Source organism: Pristiophorus japonicus, chromosome 9 (assembly GCF_044704955.1).
Source record: "Pristiophorus japonicus isolate sPriJap1 chromosome 9, sPriJap1.hap1, whole genome shotgun sequence".
Lineage (NCBI taxonomy): Eukaryota > Metazoa > Chordata > Chondrichthyes > Pristiophoridae > Pristiophorus > Pristiophorus japonicus.
Genome location: NC_091985.1, coordinates 137,402,048 through 137,427,850, shown reverse-complemented (window position 1 = coordinate 137,427,850; position 25,803 = coordinate 137,402,048). Strand labels below are relative to the sequence as shown.

General features: G+C 38.8%; 1 protein-coding gene across 4 annotated transcripts in view; it reads right to left on the bottom strand.

Annotated features, from left to right (window-relative positions):
- Nucleotides 1-3,668: 3,668 nt before the first annotated feature.
- gpcpd1 (glycerophosphocholine phosphodiesterase 1) overlaps nucleotides 3,669-25,803 on the bottom strand; it is a 75,649-nt gene continuing 53,514 nt past the window's right edge. For all 4 annotated transcript variants that reach the window (XM_070889873.1, XM_070889870.1, XM_070889869.1 and 1 more), the window contains 9 exons: nucleotides 22,476-22,568; nucleotides 19,482-19,559; nucleotides 14,852-14,891; nucleotides 12,396-12,457; nucleotides 12,005-12,070; nucleotides 10,565-10,701; nucleotides 8,946-9,081; nucleotides 8,665-8,825; nucleotides 3,669-6,282 (listed from right to left, as the gene is read on the bottom strand). In XM_070889873.1, the coding sequence (XP_070745974.1) occupies nucleotides 6,039-6,282; nucleotides 8,665-8,825; nucleotides 8,946-9,081; nucleotides 10,565-10,701; nucleotides 12,005-12,070; nucleotides 12,396-12,457; nucleotides 14,852-14,891; nucleotides 19,482-19,559; nucleotides 22,476-22,568 (1,017 nt within the window). In that variant the 3' untranslated portion in view covers nucleotides 3,669-6,038. The remainder of the gene's footprint in view (nucleotides 6,283-8,664; nucleotides 8,826-8,945; nucleotides 9,082-10,564; nucleotides 10,702-12,004; nucleotides 12,071-12,395; nucleotides 12,458-14,851; nucleotides 14,892-19,481; nucleotides 19,560-22,475; nucleotides 22,569-25,803) is intronic.

The following is a 25,803-nucleotide window of genomic DNA, read 5'->3' as shown; positions in this document are numbered from 1 at the left end:
ACCCCCATCAGAACTTTTCTGGGGGTCACGGTTGTTTGCAGTGCACACCAAGCAATCCGCGCAGAAGTTACGGATGTCCTCCCTCAGTTGCGGCCACCACCCTGCCTGTCCCACCCGTTGCCAGGTGGTCTCCGGCCCGGGGTGCCCCGCCCCTGGACCCTCGAGGGCCAACTGAAGGATTTCTCTCTGGTGCTGCTGCGGGACTACCCACTGTTCCCCTCTGAAAACCATCCCTTCCTTTACCGTAATGCCTGCCTCTCCGTATGCACCCTCTACCTTATCTCCCTTAGCCAGCATCTCCAGAACAGTCTTTAGGACAGGATCCTGTGTCTGGACCATCTTTTGGTCCGGGGCCAATGCTACCCCTGCACTCCCTTGTGTCCCACCTCTTTCTCTGATCACGGCTACGGACTCGACCCATAAGGATCCCAAAACGTGCCCGTTCGAGCACCTTCCTTGGTCAGTATGTCGTCCTGCTGATTGCCCTCCGCACAGGGTTCTGTCTTAGAATGGGCCTTGACTTTGTGGATATAGAAAACCCCCTGGGTTCCTATCAATGTTATGATCTGTTGCAACAATGGCTTGGTTGCTAAGGGTTGCCTGTCTGCAGATGTGAACCCGCGATGAGACCAAATGGCCAAATATTCTGTACATGAATTGCAAGTGAACCATGCTGTCCGAGCAAATCATGTAGGGTGGGTAACCACATACACCACCGCCAATAGTTCAGCGTGCTGGGCGCTCATGGTGCTCGGGAGTTTAATGGCATTGGCAATGCCTGCCTTTGGGTAAAAAATCCCTCATCCAGTGAGTCGCTCCCCTGCCACCACTGTACTGGACCCGTCTACATAGATCTCGCAGCCCGTGGGATGGATCCCAGTCCGAAACCCTATGTCTACATCCCATACTCCTTTAACAGAACATTTGTGAGCCACCCCTGGGTAGATCAAATTTGCGGCGAGCTTGAGCTCACAGAGGCCTTTCACGTGCAAATTCATCTGCGAGAGCAATAAAGTCCAGCGAGCAATGCGTGCACTGATCACCATGCCGTCCTTTATCCTTCCATCCAGAAGCATCTGAGTGGGCCTATGATGGGTTAAGAGAGTTATCGGGGACACCCCTGTGAAGATTTGTGATTTCTTCATGGTCCAATGTGTGGCGAGCAGGTGCCTCTCACAATTCGAGTACCCCCTCTCTTCATCTGTGAGGATTGTTGAGTATACCACAGGTCTCAGCTTGCTATGCCGCTCTTGGAGCAGCACTGCACTCAAACTGTGTCCTGTGGCAGCTACCTCCAAAAAGAACTCCTCTCCCCGATCAATCGCTCCTAAAGCCGGTGCAGTCTGCTGATCTCTCTTCAGACAACTAAAAGCTGCTATGCAGTCCTCATCCCACTCCCTTGTGGAGGAGCCGGAGTAGAGGGGCTGCCATAGCGGCATAGTCCTCTATGAAATCCCTGCAGTACCCTGAGTGTCCCAGGAAGGATCTTACCCGTGTTACCGTGGTCGGGGCAGGTAGCTCCTGTACCGCCTTCCTCCTCGCCTCATCGATGGCCCTCTCCCCAGCACACACAGTCAGCCCGAGGAATTTTACTTCCTGCTGGCCAATCTGTGCTTTCCTGGGATTAACCTTGAACCCAGCTTCCTTTAACAGACTCAGCAGCTCAGCCAGCAGTGGGCTATGCTCCTCAGCCTTGTCGGAGAACAAAAGCAGATCATCCACGTACTGCACAAGCTGCTGTGGTCTGCTGAACCCTTTTAAACAGTTGGCCATACATTGGTGGAAAATAGGACTGTTATGAAACCCTTGGGGAAGGCAGGTCCATGTGTACTGCTGACCCTTGAAAGTGAATGCGAACTTATACTGGTCCTCCCTTTTGAGAGGGATAAACCAGAATCCGTTCGAAATGTCCAGCACCTTGAATGTTTCCGCAGATGCTGGGATACTCCTGATCAGGTCGTTTATGGCTGCGACGGTGGAGGCACAGGCACAGGCACAGGCTGGGATGTTCTTGTTAAGAACCTGATAGTCCACAGTGGCTCTATGAATTGTCCGGTTTTCTAACCGGCCAAATTGGAGAGTTCACATGGGTCGCAACACACCCTGCTCAACCAGTGATAACAATGCCGTCTCTACCTCTCTGGGGAAGTTGTACTGTTTCTGTGGTCGGGCCATGGGAGTCTCCTCCTACTCTGAGCTCCACCCCTGCTGCCCTCCCTCAGTCGTGCTTGTGTGTAGCGAATGCCGTGAGGTTGGCTCGCACATTCGCTTTGTACTCCGCCGGGGCAGAAGTGACCAAAAGTTCAAGGTCATAACTACCTTTGTACACACTGTTCCCTTGCCTTGCTTCCCCGGTATAACTACCACCTCCTTCTCCTTTCCCGTGCATACTGCCCTCCATAGACAGTGATCCTGGAAATCCACCAATATCTTGTGGGCCAGTATGAAGTCTGCCCCCAAATGCTTATTCCCTCCCGCTTCCACCGCATCAGGACACATATCCACTCCGTATGGATTACCCCCAGATCGATGGTTAGCGGGATGGAGAAAGACGCAGTTCGTTCGTTCCCGGTGAACCCTAGTAAGTTATATGGGATCCCATTCGATGGAGGTGATGTGGTCGGATTATCCGCATAGACAATAGTGCTTGAAGCTCCAGTGTCCAGCAGATAGGTCCCTTTGCGCCTTCTCCACCCCCATCTTCAAGCACGGTCTTTTCCAAGCATCATAACTTAGGGGGCACAGAGGTCTTTAAAATTATGAAAGGTTTTGAGTGTTTCCACTTGTGGGGAAGAGCAAAACTACCGAGGCCATTAATGTAAGACAATCACCAAGAAATCAAATAGGGAATTCAGAAGTAACTTCTTTACCCAGTGGTGAGAATGTGGAACTTGTTACCATAGGGAATGGTTGAAGCAAATACTATGGGGTGGCTAGATAAACATAAGGGAATAGAGGATTGTGCTGATAGTTAAATGAGGGAAGACGGGAAGCTAGAGTGGTGCATAAACGAGGGCATGGACTGGTTGAGCTGAATGGCCTATTTCTGTGCTGTATATCCCATGTACTGATTACATACCTGTTACACCTTTAAGCTGATGTTCAAATTATACTCAATCTTCAGAAAAGGACATTACACTGAAAGATACAGGTCATTCTGCATCCTAAAAGGAGTTGCTATTTATCACCTGTGCTTTGTTATTCGTTAGAAAATGTAAACATTCTAATTATTGATACCTGTGAAGCATAGGCAGAAACACCAAATTTAATGTTTGCATAAGTTACAAACCAGTGCCACCAGACCCAGGATGGCCCCTTTCCTCAGTGCAGTCATTCCTATGCCCTCCCCTTACTGTTGATAAATACAAGGAATCCACCAACAACTTCCATTTATGTAACACTTGTAACATAGTAAAAGCATCCCAATGTGCTTCACAGGAGCAGGAGACAAAAACTGACACTAAAGAAGAATTACGACAGGTGAGCAAAAGTCAAAGGTAGGTTTAACAGGGCATCTTAGAGAAGAGGTGGTGATGTATAGGGAGGGAAATCCAGAGCTTTGGGCCTAGATGGCTGAAGGAATGACAGCCAATGGTATGGCAAAGGTAGTGGGACATGCACAAGAGACCAGAGAAACTCAAACCATTGGTTTATTAAGACACACAACATAATTAACCATGATTTTATTTTACATTAATAAGTATACACTTAAGTACACTTAATAAGTTTAACGTAGTTAGGACAAGCAAAAGTTACAGTCAATCCATGCTATGGACTACATATTTCCTGAGTATATGGAGGCAGTTTCAATCTTTAAAGATTCCAAAACTACTTTTCATGCATAGTGGTTAAAAGATTGAAATTTAAAGAGGCAAAAACCCAAGATCACTTTTATTGGTTGGATCACCTACTACACATACAAATATTTACTGAAACAAATATTTAGTTAGCTTTAAGTAACATTCACTTCTGCAGTATTTATAGATTTTTACAACATAGCGACTGTACTTGCAAGCATGCTATGAATAATTACAGCTGTGCTGTCTTGAACTGCAGTAAAGATGATTGCTGTAGGTATTGAATAATTCAATTCAGAGTTTACACAAAATAAAATTTATATTACTCAGCTTCTAAAGCAATATAGAAGGCATGTGTAGATTTACCAGCTGAAAGCCTATACAGAGATGCAAAAAGCTTGTCACATTTTAAAACAAATACTGACCAATATTTACAGTAACTTGGATAAATTCAATATAGTATTAACATGCTTAAATTACAACAGTACAAGATCCGCAATTTGATTATAAGCGGATTGAATTACTGTAATACAACAGTAACTATATCCTGCTAATTGTGTCAATATTATCAATGTTAAAATATTGTAAAAATCCTAAATTAAAGAAAAGGGAATAGAATTTCACACATAATCTGCTTGAAGGGACGAGAGACACCGCTGCCTAATAAAAAGCAAGCACATGCAGACATCCTCATGTGAATATGGACTCAACAGCAAGCAATAGTAAAGTCAAAATGATCGTTCAGAGGTGTAAAAGGCGTTATAAAGTGCAATCCAAATCTCAGGAATGAATGAGGTTATCGAGTTGCTTAAGTTTTGTTCGCAGTTGGTATCATTAGAACCCTCACCAAAATTACAATACAATTTAAAATTATAATACACATATCTTTTATTCTAAAATGTTGTGTTGTGCAAATTATTTTAAAAAAAATCAAAATTACATATTCCAATTCAACTCAATAGTAGAATACTTAAAACATTTTTGCCCAATGAAGATAGTGCAATACCATATCAGAAATCACGAGGTGCAGTATGCATCAGTCCATATAGCTGTATTGTGTTGAATTTCACTTCCTTTCTACAGAAATTAGCATTGATGCTAAAATGAAACTTCAAATTTTTACACTGAATTATTGTTCCAATACTATTAAATATTTCTTTTCAATTTTACTTTATACATTATACTTTATAGTCACATCATTCTATCACAATTCCTAAAACACTAGGAATTTTAATAGCAAATTTGTACAATGAATTCAATCATCAGTTATGAAAGGTGTGATCACAGTGGTACCCATTACAGATGTACCCATCAGCTATGGTCTGTATAACATAGAAACAAATTTTGATTGCGATTTTAGAAATCTAGAGCATGAAAGTTGCAGTTGGCATTTTCTTTAGACACTAAAGTTTGAACTACAAGAGTACTTTCATAATACTTTAATAATTCAGTGAGTATACCAATAAATTACATAATTTTGTTCCTCCATAAAATGAATAAGCTCATTTATACAACAGACGGTGATATTTTCCATGAGATAAAATATTAAACCAATACCCAACTTATTACAGAGAAAAAACATAGTTGGCACTTGTCACTCAAATGAGAAACATTTAATATATTAAGAAGTTTGTTGTTTGGACAGTGGAGACCTGGAACAGCCATGCATTTTTTTTAAATATATCTAACATACAAAAATAATTCAGCCAACACAAACCAACACTTGACCTCCATCTAGAAATTCTTTACATATTTCCGATCAAAAGAGGTCAGAAAAATTGTAAATAAATCACCACCCTTTTCATAAAAAATACACTTTATGGCCAAGGGAGTAATAGGTATATTACATCTATGAGGCAGACCTATATATTACAAATGGCTTGTGATTGTAATATAGACATCACTTCCTTTTCCATTAGCTACCTTCTACAAAAATTGAGTTTTCCCCCCAAAGTAGAAAAAAAAATCAGAGCTGCGTATGTATATACTCATATAAATCTGAAATCAATACACAAACTATGGAAGTTAACAGAATACTAGTATAAATCTATAGTGTAAACACTGATGTGACTGCACTATGCAAATGTCCCCATCACCCTAAAATTTAAATGGCATACAAATGTATTACAAAATAAAAAGCTACTTTCCTGCACCCCCCCCCCTATATATACTGAGGAGCTAAACTGTTGTTCATGCCACTGTGGACCAAGAGGGGAAAAACCCCTCACTAACATGGAAGGATCAAAATGAACTACAACTTTGTCCAGAGTCAGATTCTGTACTGTACATTTCCTGCTCACAACTTTTCATTTCATTTGAATAACTGCTTCCACTGATGTTGCACATTGGAGTTGACCGGCAAGCAAAATGGCTGACATCATGACATGAGCAATCAACAAATGCCTCTTCTGATAATTGTTGCTTTAGTTCCTCTAATTCTTCTACTTGGAAGATACTTGTCTGTCCCAGCAGAAAGTCACAGATCCTGTTTAAAATAAACATATTTAGCAACTTCATAGTATGCTAAAATATTCCTAGTTAACATGCTTATCAGAAACGTTATTGAAATTTAGAAATAAATGGTTCAGCTAGTTACAAGAACAAATAGCTTAACAATAAAGATCAGGAAGATCTCACTGTCCCAGTCTATGCTAAATTAGCCGACTTCCGCCAGGGTGAGGACTACAATTGACCTTAGTGCTACTGGACTTGGGAGGATGGGGGGAAAAAGCCACAATCTCTGCTTACTATTCAATGACGACTGCTGGAAAAGTATGTTTGTGGATATCTGGTGAGGCCACAAAATCAGGCTTGGAGTCAGTCATACCACAGTTGAGTAACTCACCGACACTCATTGCCATGGCTCATATGAAGCCTAGACAGTTTCAGGAGGTATTGGTGTGAAACTTTACAGCAGCGAAGAATCAAACAAAAATGATAATGCACCTACTCTTAAAATGCAATTTAAATTAAATTAAAAGGACATTAATTATAAAGAGTACGTAGGATATTGCCCGATAGGTAACAGGGTGATGGAGTTCAAAATTAAAATATTTATGAAACATTGTAACATGGAAAAATCCCAAGATACTATCTGATAAAATGGCGAGGAGAAATAAAATCTGGTGGAAAAGATTGGCGATTTATTTTATGGCCAGCATAACAGTTTTTAGATAATTTCATCAGAGAAACAGCCGAGGCTTCAAACTGAAGAAATGAGGGGTGCCGGGTTATCATGGAATGTCCATTTTAAGAGCCAAAGCTGGAAGCAAGTTAATCTTGCTGCCACAATTCAAGACATGTGTTCCGATTACCTACCGTGGTGATCCATTTATACTATTGCACAAGTGAACAATTACATAATGTACTTGAAGAGGTTTTCATTGTGTGTTCAATAAAACACACACCACAAAATGTCAGCATGCACAGGTTTTTAAATAAGTCAGTGTTTGCTTGGCAGTGCATTAATAATTCTAGACATAGCTGAAGGCAATAAATAATTTCTAGCCTTTATTTTGTACCTAATTTTTGATGAGGATGATAATCTGATATTCTACATTTTATAGCGAGAAATAGAAATGATGCGCTGACATGTCAGTTTTTCCTCAGTTCAGCCCCTGATGTTTGGGCTCAGTGTCATGACGCTGCTCTGCATCATTTCCATGGCTTTATTGGTCTGGATTTTGCAGTGAGTAATGATGGCAAACTGTAAACATTGGTTGTCATTAACCCTCTGACACTGACCTTAACTTCAGTATTTAGCACTTGTAAATGCAAAATCCTGACATTGCGGTCAATCATTCACTGTTCTGTCACAGGCTGCGCTGTGTCCGTCGCACCCCCCATTGCCAGAAATCCATGTAATCAGTGGAACTGACAAAAATTTAGCTTTTCCTGATATCACTGTTAAATACCCCATTAAATGTTAAGGCATGTTGGAATGGGTGTAACTGGGGTTTTAACAGCATATTGACTGCTAAACAACCGTTCTGGTCTGGAAATACATTTTTATAGTTGAGTGTCAACTTTGTCCATTATGAGAAAAATTAACATTAAAGAAGTTTATTCATGATATTTCAGATTCTACCTTAACCCCAAGTGCATGTCCCAACCTTTGTTTTAAAGTGCATAAAATTCAGTGCTTTCCATTTCCTGGTTTGCTGTCTGAGAATTCTTCAATGCGATTGGCTGTTTTTAACAGCTTGTTGACGTTAATGCAGCTTTTCGCTGGGGCTTCCCATTACACAACACTACAATCAATTGCATGTCGAGAAAGATAAAGATCTCGCCTTAGAGATCACAAGATTTCTTAGAGGTTAGCTCCCATCCAAAAAGTTGTTATATTGAAGATCAGCTGCACACTTTGATAATGTAATTTTAAAGAACAAAATTACAAGGAAATTGCAACTGAAACTGAAGAATCTCCACTGCAGACATATTTATTTGTACATGAATACTGAATGAATGAGAATTTGAATTCACTTTTAAAAATCTGGCATCAATAAAGCTGTCAAGATGGTTGTAAAAACCCAACTGGCTCACTAATATCCTTCATGGAAGGATGTTTACCTGGTCTGGCTTATTTATGACTCCAGTCCCACACCAATGTGGTTGACTCAACGGTCCTCTGAAATGTCATAACAAGCGACTCTGTTGTATCAAACCACTAACATCTGTTCAAGAAGATGGCCCAGGAAAACTAGGGATGGACAATAAATTCCAGCCTTGCAATGCAATATCCACACCCAGAGAATGAATAATAAAACAAAGAAGAATTACTCTTCCCAGTGATGAACATTCATCCATTTTAACATCTTACAGCATAACAACATTTTAGTATAATTCAATTTCACTGCTTTGATTTTACCTGTCGTAGATCAGGCCATCAATTCCATTCTGCTTCAGTATTTTCCTGTTTTCAGACTCATTGGTATCATCACCCCAGCAAAAAATGACCAATTCTTTTGACTTGGCTTGTTGAATATAGTCCAGATTTCGCAGTAAGTCCTCTGTATGAACGTTGACTCCCTTTTCACAGAAAACAAAAATGTTTTAAGTCGTGGAACAAGGAAATTAAATTATTTGAAAGCACAATATTAAACAATATTCTTGCTTGGGTACATGGAAACGTACAGGACCGGTACTTACTAGAATGTTTTCGGATTGTGCAAAACTCATTGCAATTGGTGTGGTTCGGCATCGGAGGTCCATAAGCTCTGGATAGATGTTAGAATAACCTTGGGTCAAGAAAAGAACTGGATACTTGTTTTGCTTCTGCCTAATCCTAGAAAAATAAAATTATGCATTTAACTTTGGAAGAAACAAAGTACAGTATATTAACTCTCCCCTTTTTGTCCTTTCCCGTTGGAGAACTAATGGGAAAAAGGCAGTAATGCACAGTGCCTCCAACCTACTTTATTGGGACACTTAAATATTCAGCTTCTAGGCATTGAAGAGCACAAAATATGTTTCTTTTATATCATTGTGTTACTGAAGGCAGGAATATTTGATGTCTGGCACTGATGGCACCCCATTGTTGTAAAAGTGTCCAAACTTGTTAAAACCACTTCTGGCAGTTCAACAAGTTTACAATGAGAGCACAATTTAGTCTTCAACACAGAAATTTGAAGAATTCTGAAAATAATTTGATGAATGTGGCTTGGATTGTACTTGAAGAAAATGGCTGATTTTGCTTGCAACATATTGAGGAAATAAAATGGATTGTGTTTCTGAAAGACATGTAATTAGGTGTCAGGAAATTCCAGCATTAAACAGTATTCTAAAATTAACTGACTTAAAACGAGTACACAAAACGCACACAAAAGCAGTGATTACACTTAAAAAGTAATTTATTGGCTGTGAAGTATTTGAAGCAATCCGAGGTGGCGAAAAGTGCTACATAAATTAAATTTTTCTAGCAAGATAATCTGCCTCATTTACATTCAAATTAGCCAACAAAAAAAAAATAAACTTAACATACTGTACATTTAACCCCAAAATGCAGTAACAATCTTGTAGAAAAATTGATCATTTCTGATTAAGTGGAATACTTCTCCCATTCTTGCTACCCAGTGTATCCATCAAATACAACTGGAAGCATACCCCCGCAGCATACTTTGATCAAAATCTCATATCAGCATCTCTTATTGAAATCATGTGCATTTTCGCATTTCATTCACCAACAACCTTTTTCCGTCCCCTTTACTAGTGCCGGGGTCCAAGGAAACTGGCAACCCTTCAAAATCTCATCTCATTCAACGCAAGAGTTTGGACAGTGAGCGTTGGCGGACTTTGTGACTCAAAAGTGTCGCAGGCAAGCCCAATTCTATCTTCACGCAACATCCAGCAGTCTGCACCATATAGCAATCAGAAGTGGATCCCTTAATTCCCCCCACCCTGTGTCCAAGTACTGAGGGCCAACTGTAGTGCCATACTGCTGTCCAAATGGCCTCCTGGGTTAATGATGGGTGGAAAATTAAAAATCAGCTACAGTGGTTACTCCTGTCTTTTATATGCTGCAAGTGTGTGCAGGTGTATATTGAATATGTCTGTTATGTTGGACAGGGTTAGGCTGCACTCCCAAGCAAAAATTGATATTTCCATAGGGTTAGTGGATTCCACAGAACTATATTCAAGCAATATGTCAACACTATCACAAAAGGGAACGGGGAGAAAAAAATGCATTATCTTAAACAACAAGAATATAGTGATCAGAATCTAGTTAGGTAAAGGAAAAATTAATTTAAAATATCAAAAAATAAACTTACATTGAACAGACATCAGCAACAAACGAGGAGAAAACTATTCTTCGATTGGATGCATTTTCCAAGATGCATTTTAGGATGATGTCAATAGCTTGATTCATGTCCAAATAGGTTGGCATGTTGCCCTCCCAGGTACCATCCTCGTAACAGGGGAAAATATGCAATTACTTCTTATGTATGGAACATTTTTAAGCTTATTTTAGTTTCAGTAGACAGCCATTAGAATTAAATACAGCATATACAAAGAAGTGCATAAAGTGAAACCTCAAATAAAATATGTAGCAGCATTCTTTGACATTACAGCAGACATGCAAGCCATGCCATAATTTCATGATTGAAAACTATGAGAGTTTGAAAAATAAACTAGGTCATGAATCTATTTTGCAAATTCCTTCCTCCATTTTCCCTCTGCTGCAATAGCAGACTCCAACAGCTATCTTCATGGCCTCTAAACAAAATTGCTTATTTAGTGGAATAGTACAGAACTGTAATCATTTTTGTGCTGCAGACCTGTGCCTATTGGGTTCATATTTCTTAAATTAATTTCCCTCTAGGGTCAACAAAGAGGAAATGTTAATCTCACATGCCTATGCTAGATTTAAAAGCAAGTGCCTGCTATTCTTCAAATAGCACCCCGGGATCTTGGTTTAACATATCATCTGAAAGACGCCACCTTCAATAATGTAGCCGACCCTTGATACCGCAATGAAGTGTCAGCCTAGACTACCTGATCAATTAATGGAGTAAGGCTTGAACTCTAAACCTTCTGAGTCAGAGGCAACAGTGCTACCAACTAAGCCAAGTCAACACTTGCTAATCCCACTGTGTTTAGTGAAGCCTTTTCCTGTGCGTTAAAAACTTGAAATACCCTTTCATTTTCTGAATGGTAGTTATAAAAGTAACCTGTAAATTACTGTTTAATGAAAGCTGATGGAAATATTTAGAAGTGTTATAACAGCCTTCTGCATGTATTTAAATGTCTATAGGACTATGCTTTTATTAGTGCAACAGGTGGAAAGCATAGATTTCCATATTCCATTAATTGAAAACCAAAATGCTCTATCATTCTACATAAACAAATGACGTTAACAATTCAAATACAATAAACATAAAACATTCAGGCCAAGTACTATGCTAATCATAAATACATTCTTATGACCAGTTTACAAAAGGGAGTGATTGCTGACAAATAAGTAAGCAAATTTAGTATCCTCTCCCCAACATCAAATACAAAAATCACCAGTCTGATAAAATTCAACGATTGCAATTTATTCCAGCAAATAACAATCAAGAATGGATAAACTGTCAAGTAATGAGTGCCCTACAACTTATCAGCAGGCTGATGATGCTCACACTATAAATAAGTTTCAGACTGCTACACTGACCACATCCCAACAAAGACAGTGGCACAATCTTGTATTATTAAGGACATATATTACTTACTTTTTGTTGATAGGGCCATTTAACTTCAATGTTGAATCCAATATGCTCAGGCACACATACTAAAACCTAAAAAAGATAAATTACATTTTTAATTCATGATCCACAAATAAGTAGAATGTAAATTTCAGAAATATTAAATATTAACATCTTTCTAAAATAGGCAATTCATTTCAAAAGTAAATTAAACTTGAAAGTGAAAAAACACTAAACTCTAATTATGTAAAGAAAATATGTAAACAGAAAATATGGCAATAGTGGAGAATCATTTTGATTCAACTCGAAGATCCTCAACGCAAATGTAGTTCCTCTCAATGAAAAGATGGAAATGGTGTTCTAAAGTTACCTATTGGGCATTCTATATAACCAACATTTTGTACATCAAGTTAGGTACCTGCTGCAAGGAAGGAAATGGCTGGTTTTCTGAAACATCATTTTCATCATCCACTGAATTTTCTAAGGAATTAAAAATTCAAAGAACTCAAGACATGAATTTTGAACAAATCAGAGATTAAACATCTTCCTAGAAAATCATGGACTAGCACAGAAATGGTTAGAATAAAGACTAAACATATAAATCTCAGCTAATGGTTTCAATTTAATGAAAACCTGAAACATTGACAATGTGTTTCAAGCAGACTTGATTTGAAAAGGTGCAAAAAGGTTGATGAAATTAATTTAAAATTTGTTACCCAAGACATGTTCTGTTTTAAAGCAAAATTTAGAAGACCTAGTTTCATGGTGAAATTGATGATTTAATTTCATTACTCACTCTTCTGTGTTTGATGGCCTTTCTAATCCCTTGACTAGTATACTCAGAAGTGACCGAGGTTCCCTTGACATTCTATTACAATTTTTTATGGACAATAGAGATAATGGAGGCAGCTTCTATGAAGCTGGTGGTTTTAGGGCAGGGCTGAGATAGGAAAATTGAACGGCAGTATTACGCAGTGGAAACATAGGAACACAGTTGGCGAGCGGAAACTCAAACCAACATATGTAATGCAACTTTTTAAAACTATAATGTCCGAAAGACTATGATGGACAATCTTTCATGGTAAACTATGAATTATTTGTATTTCACTGCTTCTGAGTAAGAGTCACAACTGAGTTGCATAGGTCATTCACAAGCAAAAATAAATTTCACTCTTCTTCACTATACATTCCATTTATATTATGGTTGTGTAAAAATAAATGTTGTTAACACTAGAGGTAGATAAAGGAGAAGGAAAATCTGGGAAATATTTCTTATTCAAAGCACTCAACTTTCCAAGATGTAGCCACGTAATACAGACCAAAGTAGCAAAATTATAAACCATTAGGGTCTCAGCTTCAACTGATCTGCGCTGAGTTAACAGCCCTCACAGAGGGCAGGGGCTGGCAATATGGAGATGGAGGCAGCAGAGATGTTACAGCTGTCCTAAGTACCCTGCATTCATTGAGGGCAGAATTGACGTGGGTTACCACTCCTGACCAATGGTCCTACTAAAAATGCATGTGTTTGGGCACCAGGTCAATTTGTGATAGTCACCATCAAAACTTACATGAATAATGGCCACTTGGTTAAGGGGAAGTGAGTGATGGGGAGCAACTGCTGCCTGTGGAATCCTACCCAGCAAGACTTCAAAGTTGAGGGCAATGTGGGGGAATAGAATAGGGGGAAAAAAGCATTCTACCACACTACAGAAATGGAATTTTAAAAAGGCCTCAGCAGATGCATTTTTCTCAATATGTATATTTCAGGCTCAAGCCCCTTGCTGCGATTCCAGATCTCTAGTATACGAGATGAATGATTTTGCTCGCGCCACTCCATTCCTTTCCCCAATCTTTTCTCTTCCCCCCCCTTGTAAATGATCACTAGTGCAAATTTAACTATGGTTATTTTATTATATCATCCCTAGTAACTCATCGTTCTCTGTGCCAGTGAGTTACCAGGCATGTCTAGACAGGACACTCAGTCTGATGTCTCCTCTCCCTTTTAGTGGAAAGAGTGGAGCAAGATATAAAATCAATACTTAACTTCAGTACTTTTTAATACTGTTAGCATCTGTGACAATCGATATTTCTATTTCTACATCATACTTGCTGACAAAACTGGGCATGTTTGTTTTATTACCTCTACAACAAATAAAGTCAAAATAAATCTTGTACATTACAAATATGAACTCCTTTTTTGATCCCCATAATAATGAAAAAATGCTCATTAGTACAGATTTTAGATTCTGAATCTTACTGTAATAAATTTGAGAATGGATACTTGCTAGTAATTGCAAGATAGTACTCTGAGGGGTTCAGAAAATATCACTGCAAGAATTAAGATTGAAGTTTTTAAGCAGGCACCTGAACTCCATGAGGTCACAGCCTTGAAATCATTTTAACAATTAGATTTTTAAAATCCAGAGAATTTTACTGGGCTTTCTTTTTGCAGTTTAAGATCTGTTTATTTTCAACACTGGCTAGCATTATAGACACCGGCAGCAAGTGTGCACCATGTGAAGTAATACTGTATAATTTGGTTAAGTATATATTTATTTCCAAGAAAGATCTTTTCAAATAACTGCAAAAAATAAGATTTGCATTCCTGACTCAAATTACAAAATAGAAAACCAAAAAAATCCTTTTGAATTCAAAGCATTTGTAGAACAAAGTCTCATTATCGATGTAGAAATACTGCAATTCACAAAATAATTAAACGGACATTTTTAAAACTAATTGGTTCAAAAAGAACATTTTCTAGATTATCATTTGGAAGACCATTAGTAGGACCGCTTTTAAGGATTTCTAGATATAATACTAAAACATAACTATTAAATCAAAATGTCACGTGAAACTTTCCAACTCTATATGTACCTTTAGCATCATTCACCTTCAAAGCAGCCACATGAGCCAACTGAAAGATAAAAATGGCAAGTGATTGTGCCACTTATTAGTTATACAAGATAGTACGAGTACAGCAGTTCACTATTGTGCCCATACTTCAAAGGAATTGCCGTACCATGTAGCCTTATTTATACAAGTATAAACGTGCACCCTTACTTACATGAGCTTAACATCTACATATCATGCAAGATGGAAACTACAATGCAAACAGAATTCAAGACATGTTAGAAGGCCATATTGAACAATTAGAATTTGCAACTTTTGGGCCTTGATTTCTCTTAAAAGTGGCTTTACACAAAATAACTGTTCAATGTAAGGACAGCAAATTACTAGACAGTAAGTTACCTTAAAGTAACTTTTTAATTAATTATGACCCATTTGGCAATTTGCTCTTGCTTTTAGGTTTTCCCATTCCATGCATTATTTCACAGCTAATACAGTGGCTATCTGACCTGCTCCCAGGCCTTCATCACTGCTGCCCAAATACATTGCTAGGTGATAGGAGAGAGCAGCTGGGAGCAATTTGCCCACTGATTTTCTTCCTCTCACCCTGTGGGATATACCTAGGTTCCACTGGATCAGAAACTTAACAATATTCAGAATAATGGATGGAAACACTCCTTCCAAAACTCTGGTGCAGCAGATTGCTATATCAACCTCCTGCTCATGGCCACCTACATTTGAAGCAACAAAAATATTGACAGAAATAAATTGTAACCACAAGACATTATACTGAATCATTTTTGAATTTTTTGCTAAGATCAGGTGTCTTTAATGTTGTGATTTCTTAAGCAATATTATTAATGTTGCTTAAAAAAAACACAATGATCAGTATTCATTACACTAGAATTAGAAGGACCAAGAGATTGAAGGAATTTTTAGGGTAAAGAAAGGAATGTAAATGTAATCCTCAATTAGTTGATGTTCAAGGATAAAATTTAAATTATTTGATCTGAATGTAATAAACACGAGAAAAAAATTGCAATAGACATTATTGGCTTCACAAAAACTTAACAGAATGGAAGAGTTGCAGCCAAAAGAGAACAGAATTGTTTCATGAAAATGGCGTGCATGTGTGCTGAAAACAAGGATGAGAATTTTAAAATTGAGGCGTTGCTTAACCGAGAGCCAATGTAGGTCAGTGTGCATAGACATGATGGGTTAACGGGACTTGGAGAGAGTTAGGGCACGGGCAGCAGAGTTTTGGATGACCTCAAGTTTATGAAGGTTACAATGTGGGAGGTCAGCCAGAAGTGGGGTGGAACAATGGCACAGATGAGGGTTTCAGCAGATGAGCTGAGGCAGGGGCGGAGTCAGGTGATGTTACGCTCCTTAAAATCTACCTTTTTGACCAAACTATTAAGTCATCTGCCCTATGTGGCTTGATGTCAAATTTGGACTGATAACGCTCCAAGCGCCTTAGAATGTTTTAGTAGTTAAAGGTGCTATATAAATAAAAGTTGCTGCTATTGTTGTAGTAAAAGAAATTAAAATAATTTGTCCATACTGAGAATACCAGATATCCATATCTGGGCCAAATGACCTGTTCCTGTGCTGTAAATTCTATGTAATAACCCAGTTCCTGTGAAAATTCTTGATAACTGAAGTCCCATTGTAATGAGAACATCATCAATTAATAGTGAGATAGCTTTCAATGCAGTGAACAGAAACTAAACAAATTCTATCCACTTTGTCTCTAATGCAAGGCCACCTTCTGGACCATTTGTACAAGTTTGGGCACCGCCAACCACGATTCTAGGCAATGCTCACAGAATTTGATTAATATTATTTGAAGAAAAGATGACAAGGTATGAGATTCAAGTCTTTAAAACAGGTAAGTAGGTTACTCGAAAGGCGATAGTAAAACTGGCAAGCATGAAGAGCAGAAATTAAAAGAATTTGTCCATACTGAATACCAGATGTGTGAAACAGACTCCTATCAAACATAGTATCAAGCCCTTTTTAAAAAAAAAAGCTGTAAAGGTAATGGAGGGTCTTGAAGCACTATGCAACTGTACTCTTGGAAGGGCAGGCGGTGCAATTGGGAGTGTATGAGAGGGCAGTGTATAAAATCATAGGAGAGAGTCAAGAGCATTTTTTTAATATCTTGAAAAAGATAGATGAATGTCAGGTTAGGAATAGGACAAATAATCAAATACTCTATATGCAACACTGGTTCCAGTTCTGCTGAGTCATGTATGGAGTGCAATCAATGAGGGTTGAATTTTGTAGACTGTAATGTTAGATCAATATCCTTAAGTTCTTCTAAATAATCTTCAGCTTCCAGAAGAAATTTCATAGGGCTTCAGCTTCTTAAAGGTTTTGCCCTTTTCAGGAGATTAAATAAATTGGGAATACTCCACCATAGTGGAAATTATAGTGGGCTGTTGAGCAAGCTCAGCCAATGCTCTTTGATCCACAGGTGTAAAATCTTCTTACGGTCTTTAGTATTACCAAGTTATTACTAGTTTCAACAAAAACAAAGGTTTCAAGTCTGTACATAAATAGATTCTACATTATAGTATTTTAATCAATTCCCCTCAGGGGCTATTTTTTCTTTTGAGGAGTTTAAAATATTTTTATTGGAATTATTTTTGTGGTGGTGAAAGAATCATAGAAATACACACTTTACAGGTATTTAAATAAAGTGCACAAATATAGGCAAATCTTTCATTTAAATGGAAACATAAAATAGTTTCAAAGAACCAATAAACTTCCAGTAACAGCAGCAGGGATGAAGAATGTTAGCCCTGTTAGAATTCAAGTCTTTGTATTCCAAATCCAAATTTACCTAGCAGTAAATCGACTTATTCTTCTGCAGCTTTAGTTATCTAGATCTACTTGATGTGCCTTAATAATTGCAGCAATCTTTAAGATTGCAAGTCGCTACTATGTTTCCAAATCTCCCACAATTAGCTGATTTGCTCAGGCCTTCATTGCTTATTCTCATGGTGCTTCATTGGATAACTTGGATCCTCATGGAACCCATCCCCATGATCTCAGATGAGGGCAGGAGACCATAACAATGGAATTTCAGAAGTACTGCACTGATATGTTGTTCTTATTGTCTCTGGGGTGTCATAATGGCTGTTAAGGTCACAGAGACCCATGTTTTGTGGCAAAATATGTATGGCCATAAAGAAAGTTTTCAGGATTGCTTTACAGCACCAAATTAAGTGACTATTACAGCACAATTGATCCCAGACAACAGAAACTGATAACTTGAAAATTAGTTCTACAAGCAGCACTTGAGTGCCCCAAGAATTTGAAAGAGGCCACTTCCCAACTGCTTCCATGATCAGATAGGTAAAGGTCACTGTTTCCATCTCCATGCTGCCCTTTCTAAAAAAGTATTTTACCAACTCCTGCAATATGGACTCATCCAATGTGTTAGCCACTGTTTGGAGACATATCTGTTACTTTCATATTGCTTTCAGTTTTTTCATTCATGCGCCAAAATGTTGCACATCAGTGGACTGGCATGAAGATTGGGGTGGTTCAATTCCTTCTGGGAGAAGACGCTAAAGTGCCTCATGCATGCTGCACAAAGGCAGTGTGATTGTTTCCTTGTTCCTTTCATTTGCTTGAAGTGATTTTCACTCACTCCAATGTCTCCAGAATCTTATCAGACATTTTTCCACACGTCTAAGACTTCTGGTCATCTGGTAAACCAGAGACTTTTCTTTCCATCAAACTAGCCGAAGTTAAATTGATGTATTTTATTCCATTTTTAAACTTGGATCATGTTACCTACTGGGCCTAGAGTGCGGATTTGAACTTTTAAAAACAAAGGGAAGGAACAGCTGATGTCTAATTATCATGCACGTTTTATTTTGGGGGCGGGGGTTTAGTGAGTGCATACCTCATGTCCTTCTTCACTGCTACAAGGGTATACTCATTTAAAAATGTTTGGATTATACTGAGCAATAATCCTCAATTTCAGAATTTAACATGCAACATATTGGACTTCTATCTCCTTTAATTTTTCACTTATACCCATCTATTAAGAAGTTGATCAAACCTTTGTGCACCACTGGAATGTACAGCTAGGTCACGAGGTGCCAGGCGTTGAGTACTGCCCCTTGAGAGCATGCAAATTTCCAACATTACAACAGTGACTACACTGCAAAAAAGTACTTCATTGGCTGCAAAGTGCTTTGGGACATCCTGAGATCTCAAAAGGTGCTTTATTAATGCAAATTAATTTATCCTTTCAAATAAATGTGGTTTTCCCACATGGTATTTCAGACCATGCCAGTCTGATGACGAAAGTGTGTGTGCATTAATGTGCACATTCCAAACTAGTTGGCTGACTATTACACTTTGGTTTTTCTCATTGTGATGGTTAAGTGATGGATATGACATGAAATAGTTTTGTGGATGGTTTTATCAACAGTAGTCATGTTTATTATTTGTGCAGTACAATTATATAGTCATCCATATCAGTCTAGCATACGTTGCTTTCTCGATTAGATATTAATTATATGGGGAAAGAGAAGGGGAGTGGGACTAACTAGATTGCTCTTTGAAAAAGCTGATGCAGACTCAATGGGCTTCCTCCTATGCTGTACTATTCTATGATTCTATAATTGCTTCTTACCTTTAATAGCTGTAACTGTTCAAAGGTAAGTTCCTTTACTGGAATTTCAAACAATTCTGAAGATTCTTTGTCCACTTTCTGGAAACACAAAAGTAACACTGGAAATATGAGCAATGTATTCAAAAAAAAAGCTATTGATGCAGAAGAATATGAAAATTGTTTAAAAATTACTAAGAGTCACGAGAATTAATTCTACTACATTAATAAATTGAATCTAACATTTACACAAGTGCTGAGCGTTTTAGTGCTATTTTGACGGACCTAAAGCAGATAATGGTTTTCCAATGGGGCAATAAAATGACAACATTTCAAATGCAATTGAAGTACTTCATTCTAATCCTTCAGTGGCACAGACAAAAATATTATGGGCAAAAGAAGCAGGAAAGAATTCTCAAAGACTTGCATCAAACAAATGTGTAGCTCTCTTGTCTGAGTCAGAAGGTTGTGGGTTCACTACCTGAGCACAAAAATCCAGGCAGACATCCCAATGAAATTCTGAGGGAGTGCTGCACTGTCAGAGGAGCCGTCTTTCGGATGAGACATTATCCATCTGCTTTCTCTGGTGGATGTAAAAGATCCCACGGCACGATTTTGAATAAGAGCAGGGGAGTTCCCCCCCCACCCCCCCGCCTCCCCCCCCCCCGCCAGAGTGTCCTGGCCAATATTTATCCCTCAATCAGCATTACAAACAGATTATCTGGTCATCTGTTTGAGAGAGTTTGCTATCCGCAAATTGGCCACCATGTTTGATATTACAACGGCAACTACACTTCATTGGCTGTAAAGCGCTTTCAGATGTCCTGAAAGGCACTATAGAAATGCAAGTTCTTTCTTTCTCATTTACAGAATGCGATTGGGTTTGAGGGGTTGAATGGTCTTTTTAGTTCAGATGTTCTTACTGACACTATTCTCAAAATATTGATTATAAACATACTTCTGCATCTTTTATCAATTGCTCTTTTAAAACTTTTAAATTAAGGAATGTCAGTCCTGGGACACAGCATTTTATCTTTACAACCAGTGTCAACATCAAATACTCTGGATGGAGCTCAGGTCAAAGCTTCCTCCAAACCTCAGAAGGATACCTGTGCCACAGTGACATCCCCATTTCCCATCCCAACCATTCTTGCAGTATTAGACTAAATTTGCCAATTAATGCTGAATTATAGACAATTTTATCCTGTGGACTAAAGGTCATGAAGAAATGGGACAAGATTGCCCACATTAATTTCTTGTAATCCCCATAATTATTAGAAAGACTTCTTTATCTTGATCATTCTGGGCTAGATTTAAACCAATATTCCACATGATAAAAATACATCTTCAACACGATGAATCAATTGGGTTATTGCTATATCCTGCATCATCTTTGTGATTGCCAAACAAATGATATCAAACTGGCATTAAACCGTATCTTAGTGAATAACCAGTGACAGTATTCCATTTGTTACATTATTTGGTATGCCAACACATGGAGCACAGAATATATTTTGGATAGCTGCCAGTGCTGACTTTTGAGATGGAGGTCAATCAATTTAGACAGACGGACATACATGCAGTTACAGATGCATTGAGGATATCATTTTAGAACATGTAAAGTAAGGTAGAGGACAGATGTAAATCCCAAAAAAATCTAACACTGAATGTTTTTGCCTTCGGACATAGTTCAGGTATGGTGGCCCAATGGCTATGTGGAAACAAGTGTAGCCAGGTTCCTGCAGGTGTTGTCTAAAAGGTGAGCGCACAAGGTTCACCATTTTGAACAACTTTTTGGAGAGTATGTTCCAGTGTCATAGATCAAGGATGAAGGTGGTAACCTTCTTAGCATTTCAGTATACCAAAGTACCTGGAAAAGTAACCTGGTCTCTTCTGAAGGGATTCGGTTACTCATGCACAGAGCAATACAACAAGCAGCAAAATACTGCGGATGCTGGAAATTCAAAATACAAAAAGAAAATGTTGGAAACACTCAGCAGGTCAGGCATCATCTATGAAGAGAGGAAGGCAAGGTTATTGTTTCAGGTTGATGATCTTTCATCAGAATCCAAAGATTATGCTGCCTGACCCACACAGCAATAAATTTTGCTTGGGATGGGTCATGATCAAAAATCATGGGATACAATCAGCTTCAAGAACAGCATCCTCCTGACCTTGCTATGAGCTTTGGAGAGAGAACAATTGAATGTCAGTAACCACCAAAGGAGTCAGTAGACATTCTGGGATAAGATTAGAATTGCTATCTCCCCAAGTCAACACAGCCATATAAGGCTGCCATAGGTTTATCTAAAGGAGAGGCCAGAGAAAAAGTGGTTGTTGTATGCAAAACAAAGCCATAACAGTCAAGTAAAGAAGTTACCCAGATGATTATTCTCCTCCAGCCCTGCAACCCTCCGAGATATCTGCGCTCCTCTAATTCTGGCTCTTGAGCATTTCCCATTTTAATCGCTCCATCATTGGCGTCCATGTCTTCAGCTACCAAGGCCCTAAACCCGCCCTAAAACTCTCCACTTCTCTTTCCTCCTTTAAGATACTCCTTAAAACCTACCTCTCTGACCAACCTTTGGACCATCTACCCAAATATTTCGTGGCTCGGTATCAAATTTGCTCCTGTAAACCACCTTGGGATACGTTAAAGACGCTATACAAGTACAAGCTGTTGTTGAGGAAAAGAATAGCTGCAGCCATGTTATGGCAGACATGACTACCGCCTAAAATATGCTGCAGAACAGAAGGCCTATTGCCATTTTGTAGCTTTCAAGCCAGGTTTTTTTCAGAAAAACAACGATTTAAAAAACCTCTTACCAAAAACAAAGTAAACTGAAACAATAACTTCAAGCTGCAGAGATATATTTAAAACAAGGTAAAGTACTGCCATTACCTAGGAGGACTCTGTCTTTCACACAATACTGGATAGCCACAGGTGATAACTACTTTAAAGGCACATTGTTTCCGCAGTAGGTATGTAGACAGTGCAAGAAAAAAAAAATCACCTACCTTTTTCATTGATATACAACAGGTGAGATCATGGTATACAATAGGAACATGGTCTTTTGAAAGATGTACATCAAATTCTACAAAGGCAGCACCCTGAAAGAAATCAAATACATCTCTTTATATTCTAGGTACTGTACTGCAATTGACTGGTGTAACTGAAGTCTTGTAAAATGGAATTATATTTGTGTCAGTTACTAAACTTAAAAAAAAAAGTCAACATATATCCTACACGGTTTGTACAGGAACAAAAATGTATATCCAGGACTTGACACTTATACCAATATAAATATTACAAAGATATGAACCTTTTAAAATATAGAAGTTGTCTTAATTTACTGAAATGTGGAAGCATTTCACTCCCTTTCTTCTCTTACAATCCTACAACACCTTGTTGCCTGACTTCCCCTCCTGTCAGGGACGTGTGTAGCTTCTGCTCATCACTTCACTAATGACTCAACCAAATAGCGACATTCCGTGGGAGAAAGTACTACATAAACACAAGTCTTTATCATGTCTCTTATAAATGCTTCCAAGTTTACCAATGAATTACACAAGTAAACATGGTAGCCATTTTGTGCATAGCAATAGATTAGTGAGTTTTTAAATTGGTGATGATTAACAGAGGAATGGCAACCAGGACACTCCAACCTCCTGTGATTAATGCCACAGGATCTTTAACGTCCACCTGAACCATTAGAACAGGTAGACACAGCTTGGTTTAAATATTTCAGCTGGACACCACCAACAATGCAGCACTCCCTCAGAACTAAGTGTGTCATCCTAGATTATGCGCTCAAGTCTTAGTAGAGGCCTGAAACCACAACGCTTCCTAGGCAAAAGTCCCGCTAAATGACATCTATAAGGAAGTGTTCAGTGATAGGCGCAGACCTACTGCTCCCCAGTACAATGCATTCCAATTATCAAAAATGTGACAGCTCTAACTTGGATTGTAACACTACAGCTGAAGCAACAGAAAAATATATACGCAGAAAGCACTTTATATTCAGCCATGAACTCATTGAATGGCGGTGCAGGCTCGAAGGGCTGAATGGCCTACTCCTGCACCTATTTTCTATGTTTCTATTTCAGTAGGCCCCCATCAGATGATCACCCTTGTGCATGAATAGTACAAAATAGAATACAAAAACAGTTGGCAAGATGACAACAGGCACCCTCTATGATCTAGTTGGATAAGTCATATGCATCCAAAGCAATTATTTCCTATACCAATGTGAATTAATCTAGATTTAATTCCATTGTGGCATTCCCTAGCCCATTCACTTACTCAATGCAAATCGATCTTCCTTATATTGGCTGTGGAAAAGGAATGCCACACTCATCAAAAGAATTCTGGTATTTTTCATGAAACATGTTGGTGAAGGGACAGAGTCCAGGACAAGTGCCAAGAGCTCAACTTCATTTTAATTTTGCAGCAGGATGCAAACCATGTCGGAGATCAGCATATTGTAGAAGCTCCTGAATAACCGACTCTAAAGGTGTCTCTAGTTTATATGATTTGATGGCATTATTTGTGAATACTGTAGTCAGAGCACACCTTTGAAAAATGCAACACTGCCGTAACGTTTATTTATACTAATCTGGCGCCGATTTGCATGTTGCAATTGTGAAATAACTGAGGGATTAACAATTACAGTCACTGAAAGCATCTGATGTATATGGTGTTATACCATCACTGGGGTCATGGCAGCCTAATTAGATTTGGTTTTAAGACCATATGCCATGTGTGTAATTTACAGGCTGCAAATCAAAAATGTAATAAATGCAAAATAAATCATCAACTTTACTCTTCATTGTGAACATTGCTTAACCTTCAGATGAATACAATTATCCAAACAAGGAAGAAAACAATGGATAATGTCATTTTAAGTATTTCACGCCACTGAAGAATTGGTGGCACTTAACCTTCCTTAGTGCTCCAAAGCACACAGGAGTCAATAGACAAAAAACAGGTAAACACAAAAACAGAAATTCTAATTACTTCAGCTCCGAGCATGAAAGAACGGGGAGGCACAGCGCTTGACATAATAGAGGTTAAACTACCAAAAGGTAGTTGAATACAACAAATTCCTAATTTGCATGTGGACGTTGAACATGAACCAATGAATTATGCAGAAAACTCATGATTAATTCTGGAAGCCAGCTGGGACATTGAAGTTATCAGAACATTATTTACAAAGCACTTCAGTGCAAAAAATGTCCCAAGGTGCTTCACAAAGGCACACTGAAAACAGATGTCAAGCCAAAGAGATTAGGAGGGGATGACCAAAAGCTTGGTCAAAGTGATTGCTTTAAAATTCCTAAAAACCTGAGGAAGATGGAGGGGTTTAGGGAGTGATCTTGGGTGGATAAAAACATTAGGCCAATTATGGGGTGAAGGAGAGTTGCAGAGTCCAGAGGCCAAGGAATGGAGAATGGGAGGAGGGGGAGCAAGGGAAGAGAGTGAGAATGTAGAGCTGGAAGTAGTTAAGAAATAGGGATGGTGAGGTCATGAAGGGATTAAAAAAACACAAGGATGAGAATTTTAAATTTGAAGTGTGCGAGGGGTGGGGAGTGCCAATGAGGACATGTGTGATGGGCTTGTAGGACCGAGAATGGGATAGGACATGAGCAACAGAGTTTTGGATTAGGTGAAGTTTACAAAAGGAGGTTGGCCAGGACAGGATTAGAGTAATTGAGTGTGGAGGTGCCCAAGGCATGAACAAAGGTTTCAGCAGCAAATCAGCCAAGATAGCATCAACCTGGGCTCAGCAATAGCACTCTCGCATTTGAATTAGCCTGTCACATGATCAAGTCCCACTCCTAAGCACATAATCCAAATTGACATTTTAATGCAGCACTGAGTGCTGCAACAGAGATACTGTTTTTCAGACAAGATATTTAATCGAGATTCTGCCTGTCCGTATAGGTGGATGTAAAAAATCCCATGGCACTATTTGAAGAGGAAAAGGGAAGTTCTCCCGGTGTCCTGGCCAACATTTATCCCTCAACCCACATCATTTGAAAAATAAATCTTATTGCTGTTGGAGGTGACCTTGCTATGCGCAAGTTGACTGCCACGTTTTCTTAAATTACAATAGTGACTACACTTCAAAAATACGTAACTGGCTGTGAAGCGCTTTGGAGCTTCTGGAGGACATGAAAGGTGTGATACAAATCTTTAAGGTAGAGGCAGAGGTAGAAATATGCAGTCTTGGGTCTGGAGAGGATACAAGGTCGGAAGCACAGCTCTGAGTTAAACAGGAAAGCAAAGTCTGGTTCAGCCAGACAGTTTCCAGGGAGGGGGATGGAATCAAGTGACAAAAAGGTA